This window comes from Plasmodium falciparum (assembly GCF_000002765.6).
Source record: "Plasmodium falciparum 3D7 genome assembly, chromosome: 11".
Taxonomy (NCBI): Eukaryota; Apicomplexa; class Aconoidasida; order Haemosporida; family Plasmodiidae; genus Plasmodium; species Plasmodium falciparum.
This window is the reverse complement of record NC_037282.1, coordinates 402,501-410,000: the sequence shown is the minus strand read 5'-3', so window position 1 is coordinate 410,000 and position 7,500 is coordinate 402,501. Positions and strand designations below refer to the sequence as shown.

General features: G+C 22.3%; 2 protein-coding genes across 2 annotated transcripts in view; both read right to left on the bottom strand.

Moving 5' to 3' along the window:
- Nucleotides 1-283: 283 nt before the first annotated feature.
- Nucleotides 284-4,506, bottom strand: PF3D7_1110200 (pre-mRNA-processing factor 6, putative; the record flags this gene model as incomplete). Its single annotated transcript, XM_001347745.1, has 2 exons — nucleotides 284-693; nucleotides 927-4,506. 2 exons carry the CDS (start codon nucleotides 4,504-4,506, stop codon nucleotides 284-286), a joined length of 3,990 nt encoding a protein of 1,329 aa, XP_001347781.1.
- A 2,256-nt stretch (nucleotides 4,507-6,762) lies between these two features.
- The window catches only part of PF3D7_1110100 (conserved Plasmodium protein, unknown function), a gene marked incomplete at both ends in the record, with an annotated part of 2,553 nt that continues 1,815 nt past the window's right edge, over nucleotides 6,763-7,500 (bottom strand). Inside the window, one exon of the mRNA XM_001347744.2 lies at nucleotides 6,763-7,500. This exon is cut by the window's right edge and continues 1,815 nt beyond it. Within this exon, the coding sequence (XP_001347780.2) occupies nucleotides 6,763-7,500 (738 nt within the window).

Here is a 7,500-nt window from a genome sequence, read left to right as displayed (position 1 = left end):
GAAAACTATTTTGAAACATATTTAATTGTATAAATTGAATTTTTTATAAAGTCTAATTAATTATAAGAAAAATAACATATATATATATATACATATTAACAATTTAACTTATACAAAAATAGAATATTCTATGCATCATATAAAATTATAATTTTGAATACATTTTATATTAAAACAAAAAAAAATTATATTAAAATATATTATAAAATAATATGTAATTCATAAAATGATAAGTAAATAAAAAAAAAAAAAGACATACACTAATTAATTTTTATGAGATGATTTATTTTTTCTTTTTTTTTCTATCTTTTTCATCTTCATTAGTGCTTATATCTTTTCTCTTGTTTTTCGTTGTATCTTTTTCATTAAGAATTTTCTCTTTTGATTTCCTTTTACCTTGTTCCTTTGAATCTTTCTCTGGATCTTCCTCAACGTTATTATTTGTTTCTTTTTCATAATCTTTTTCATCGTCAACAGATTCATTACCTTGATCTTTTTTTTCTTTATCGTTCTCTTGATTTGTTAACAAAAAACTAGTATCTGCATTTTCGTCCGTAATAATATTCCAAATTGGGTCTGAAATTTTTTTATTTAAAACATGGGGATATATATCCTTAATATATTTATATAATTTTTGTGGATATTTTAGCCTCCAGTTTTCTACTCTCTTTGTAATTTTGTTCCACAAATAGCCTAACAAAAAAAAATTAAAAATGTAACATGAACATATAAATAAAAAAAAATAATAAATGAATACATACATGTATATAAATATATAATATATATAAAACAAGGTACAAGGTATGATATGCACTTGAACGAGGAGCTATAAATAACATTATAATAATATATAAATAAATAAATAAATATATATATATATATATATATATATTTATTTATTTATCTATTTATGTATATATTATTACCTCTGTTTGGTTCAGCTTTTATACATTTGTTTATTATATCTTTTTGATTTATTTCATTTTGTTGATCAATTTCGAAAGCTAGAAATGTTGCCCATCCATCTCCAAAATGCGGATTTAGGTTAATTACTCTATAGAACCATTTCCTAGCTTTTTGTATTTTAAAATTGACCCAGAATAATTTTGCCACTGTTAATATAACATACGCATTATTACCACAGTGATTAAATGCACTAACCGATTTACTGTTTTGTAAATTTTTATTTTCTAGTTCTATAGCTTTTGACCATAAAATACCAGAGGACGGACATTCTTTCAATGCTTCCGAAATTATAGGATTTAAATTTTTATTATTACAACATAATTCAATTTCTATTAATTTTAACCATAATAAATCATAATTTTCGATAATTTTAATATAAGCATTATTATTAACTGATGACTTTTTTTCAAGTTCATTTTTGGATTTGGAAATATTACTAGCTGTAGTATTATTAACACTCTTGGAGCCGTCCATATTTTTATTTAAGTTATTATATTCATCATCCTGTGTATCATAATTTTGTTCATTCGTTTCAATAATTTCTTTACTTTTTAAAATATGACTATTATTATTAAAAGAATTTAAATACTTGATTTTGATTTTTGCTTTCTCCGTCAAAGCTCTAGCACCTGTATAATTCTTTTTTTCTATTTGTAAATCGATAGCACATATCCATAAATTAATTGATGACGCACAATATTTTAAACCTTCTTCATATATATTTTGAGCGTTTTTATATGGATCATTAGTAATATTAATAAATTCTTCCTTTTTATTATTAACATTTATATTTTTATTATCTCCATTTTGTTTATTATGAAAATTATTAGAGGTACAGCTGCTATCATTATTAGCATCATCATCATTATTATTAGTGGTAGTATAATGCTTTGGGGATGTTGTACGTTTTGTATTAATATTCTTATCTTTACTATCATCCGATTTAGTATCATCACAACCATTTTTGATATATGTTTTATGACTTGTTATATTTATATTTATATTAGTATCATTTGAATATTTATACATTTCTAATTCTATCTGACCAGCTATCATATACAATTTATCAAAGTGTTTGTGTATTTTTAAAGCTTCATGAGCCAACATTTTGGCTTCTTTATAATTTCTTAATAACCTCTCGAGTTGAACAGACTGCATCCATATTTTGGGTGTATTACATTGTACCCTTGATTTTTTCAATAAAAATCGAGCTCTATCAAATTCATTATTTTCTCTTTCTAATTTAATGGCCGCTAGAGATATCTCTTCAGTATTTTGATTATGTATAAAGGACTCAGCTAAAATTTCCCGTGCTTTATCAATTTCATTATTTAGCCATTTTTGTTTAGCTAACATTAGCCATAGAACACTCGAATGGGGACAACTCTGTACAGCTCTGTGTAAAACCTCATCAACATCTTCTCTTTTTCCATGAGTAAGTTCTAAATTTGCTAATGCTAGCCATAAGGATTTTTTGGTTTTAAATATTTTTAATGCTTCATTATATAGAGTTCTTGCCGTATGTATAGATTTATTATGAATACAATTTTGAGCATCTTGTTTATATATTCTTTTTTTATTTAATGTTTCTACACCTATATGCATAGTATTTCTTATAATACTTTCACATGTATGTGTAAATTTTGATTGTTCACATTCTTCCGCAAATTTTATCCACTTGTCCCTATCAAAGATTACATTTTTGGAAGATAAATTTTCTATACATCTTTTAATAATAATATCTACCATTTTTATATTTCCTTGTTTTTCTTCCAATTGTGATGCATTAATCCATATTTCTGCACTGGTTGGTATTTTTTTTCTTGCTTCATTCAAAACTTTTTGTGCTTCTGTATAGGTACATAATCGAGCTAAGGCTATCCACATTTCAATAGATTGAGGTATACATTCAACTGCTCTTTTTAATAATATATATGCATTATTTTCATTTTCTAAAGAGATAGCTTCTTTCCATAATTTCACTGAGTTTGGTATACACTCTATGGCTTTTCTCAATACTTTTCTTTTATCATCTACATTTTTTTCTTTTTTATATGCTTCTAACCATAACTTAACAGATGTGGGTATATGTTTAATTGCTTTTGCTAGAATAATTTTAACTTCACTTAATTTTTCTTCTAGCCTAACAGCTTCTAACCATATATCTTCATTTTTTGAACATACCACACAACCCTTCATAATTATTTCTTTAGCTTTATCTTTTCTTTGAGCTAATTCTTCAATTCTTGCAGCAGCTATCCAACCTGGACCATGTTTTGGGTTCGTACTTATAACAGATTTTAATAATGATCTAGCTTTATTTATGTCAGCTATATCAGCATCATTAATTAAACTACTCGCATTCAAATTAGTTAAATATCCCTTAGGGTCAATAACAGTTTGTCCTTCGACATTGTCTATAAGCTCATCTAATTTTACTGATAACACAGTCCCCCTTGCTTCCCCTAAATCGTTTAAGGATAATTTGTGTGTATTATTAAACAAGGGAGTATTATAACCACTAACATTTGATGCGCTCAGCGGTGTATTATATCCTGATAAGGTAAATGGAGTATTCAAACCGCTAATAGACATATTTGATTTAATATTATTATTTATTAATGGTGTATCCATACCAAATAATGAGGATGGATTTCTCATATATGGTGTTTGTAAACCACTTAATGGTGTTTTCAAACCACTCAACGAATTTTGTAAACCACTTAATGGTGTTTTCAAACCACTCAACGAATTTTGTAAACCACTTAATGGTGTTTTCAAACCACTCAACGAGTTTTGTAAACCACTTAATGGTGTTTTTAAACCACTCAACGAATTTTGTAAACCATAAGGAGTTCTTAAACCTAATGGAGTTTGTACACCTAATGAGGATTGATAACCTAAGCCAATAGGTGTCTTATGGCCACTTTGACTTGATGCAGAATTATTAAAATTAAGATGTATATTCGATTCATTAATTCTACTCATAATTAAAGAATCCGGAGCAGGTAAATAATTTTTTTGAACTTTTTTTTGTTTTTGTTTAGATGAATATTGTAAAACGGTTGGAATGGATTCCCATTCTTCTATTGTAACATTAGCAAGATTTTTTTTTAAATCACCAAATTGTTGTGTTATGGTAGGTTTTGTGGCTCTCATTTTTGATATTTCTTCTTTCAGTTTATTTTCTCTTCTACTTTTTCTTCGAATATCCATAAGAGAATCAATCTTATCATATATTTCATCGGCTTCTTTATCTTCTTCATCATATTCTGTATCTTTAAATAAGGATTCAGAATATCCATGAAATTCATCATAATTAAAATCTGAATAATCATTCTTATCTTTATCATCCGTTGTATCATCTCTACTCACACCTCCTGAAAATCCTGTTACTCCTCTACCTTTACCCGGAATATATCCTGGTGGTGGTTTTCCAAAAGGTTCATATTTCACTTTATTATTATTAATACTCATATTTTTAAATACATCATTTTTTATATTTTTTGTCATTTCATTTTTTAACGACGTCAAATCCATTTTTTAAAATACCATAAATAATGTTTTTTTTTTTTTTTTTTTTTTTTTTTTTTGGTGGTTGATCTTAAATATTTATAGTTGCTTGATGTGCCGTAACAAAAATATAAAAAAAAATAAACCTTTATATAAAAAAGATGATATGATAAAATATAATACACTATAATATTTTTGTAATATTTTTTTTTTTTTTTCTTTTTTTTTTTTTTCTTAAACGACTTATGGTCGATAAGTATTTATAAACTTTACAAATGCATTTTATTAAATTTTATTAAAAATTTATATTATATTATTATAATATTATATTATACTTTAGAAAATTATTACTTTTACCTTTTTGTAATCATTGTCCAATTGTCTTATAATATTATTATATGATTATATACATATAAAAGAATTAACTAAAAAAAAAAAAAAAAAAAAAAAAAAGGGAAACAAACAAACAAACAAAGAAGGAATGAAGAAGGAAGTAATCAAATAAAGATTACAAAGGTCAGGTTTTTATATGCATTTTTATTTCGCTATTTAACAAAAAAAAAAAAATATATATATATATATATATATATATAATATTATTATAATAAAAAATCTATATATTACAATTAATAAAAATATGCTTTATGTAATATTTTAAATAAACATATACAATTAATAGTATATATCTATTTTTTCAAAATCATAATGTATAACTATATATATATATATATATATAATATATATGTTTATATATTTATTTATTTATTTATTTCTCTTCATATAATTATTTATAATATAAGGCATTAAATTCTTATATATATCAAAAAATAGCATGGATTAATTATTTATATATTGTTCTTTTAATTGAGATAATCTAATTTTTTTTTTTTTTTGTAATTTATTATAATATTGCTGTTTGCTTTTTCATTAATATAAATGTATATAAATATATATTATTTTTTTCTATACTTTAAAAATATTATATCCATATAAATATGGTTTTTCTCTTTTTTTTTTTTTTTTTAAATCAATCAAAAAGAAAATTCGGTTCGTATATAAATTTATGCGTCATATTATATATTATATATATATATATATATGCATATATTTATATAGATATTATATGATTTAAAAAAAATATATATATAAATAATATATCTTATATGTATTTAAAGCAAAACTAATATTTATATAATTTATATAATTATATTTCCATATTTATAACTTTTTCTTTTTATATAAAACATACTGATAAAAAAAAAAAAATATATAAATGGTTTATTTGATATGAACATATAAATATGTTAAAAAAGCAAAAAAAAAAAAAAAATTCGCCATATGATAACCTTATAATATGTAGTTCGGATTTATTCTTATGTTTATAATCAAACAATTTCATGCATTGAATTTAATTTATAAATAAGAGTTTTTTCTTAAATGTTATGTATATATTAAAAAAATAATAATAAAAGGATGAAACATACATACATACATACATACATACATATATATATATATATATAACATTGTGATTATTTTAAAATAAATGATTAATATTAGAAGGAAGAACATAAATAAAAATATCATTTGATTATATAATATATTATATTCATATATTTACCAAACATATACATTTTTATATCCAATTGAATAATCTTTGTTTCTATACACAAAAAAAAAAAAAAAAAAAAAACAAAGAAAGAAAGAAAAACATAAATATATTTTTATTAAACTCATAAAAATGATAAATAAACACATACAAACAAATGATTTATTATGGGTATATATTTTGATATAATTAAAAAAATAAAAAAATAAAAAAATAAAAATGTATATAATATATATAAATATATATATATATATATATATATACACATGTATACATCCTGTGACAGTAAAAAAAAAAAAAATGGTTGAATGGTTGAATGGTTGAATGGTTGAATGGTTGAATGGTTGAATGGTTGAATGGTTGAATGGTTGAATGGTTGAATGGTTGAATGGTTGAATGGTTGAATGGTTGAATGGTTGAATGGTTGAATGGTTGAATGGTTGAATGGTTGAATGGTTGAATGGTTGAATTTTTTACAATTCTGTGTAGATATTTTTTTTTTAAAAGTTTATAATAATAACAAATATTTATGATAACATTTTTCAATTAAAATATAAATTAAATGAATGATGGAAAAAAAAAAAAAAAAAAAAATTTTTTTTTTTTTTTTTTTCTCTTCTATAGTAATAAATATATTTATACTGGGTGTTTGTTCATTATGCTTTTATTATTAGCTAGTCATAATTATAAATACTGGTACGTCTTCTTTTTCTTTCCAAATAATAATATTCATGAAAACAGGATATAAATCTATAGACAATATTCATAGGCTTAAAATTATATGTTAATATTACAAATCCACATAAGAAAATTATACATCTTAATGTTCTGACAATCATAGGATAAAAATATATACTAAGACCACATGTAAGTAGGGTTAATATAACTAGAAAGTATCCAAATTTCCTTAGTATAAAAAAGAGAATTTGTGAGAATTTTGTAAAACAATATATAAAATAATGAATATATTTTATATTATTTATAATATTATCATCGATTATATTTCTTATAAAAGTTCGTATAACACTTAAATTATTTTCTGGATCAACATTTTCATCATCGGTATAATTAAGAGCACTACTATCATCATTATTTGAATCTTCTAAATTATTTTCTTTCATATTATCATCAGTATAATAATTGTTATTAATATTAATATTACTACTATTATTACTATAATTATATTTATTATTATCATTTTTATTATCATATATATTATCATATTTATTCATTTTATGTGACTGCTTAATATTTTTTGACGAAATATTTTTTTCATATTTATCATTCTTATTATTATCATCTTTTAATTGTTTTTGTTCACTTTTATTACTAACATTTAATATGTTATCTTCTGAACTACTAATTGAATTGGAGCTAAAGTTATCGTATTCATTTGTGCTTACATTATTTAA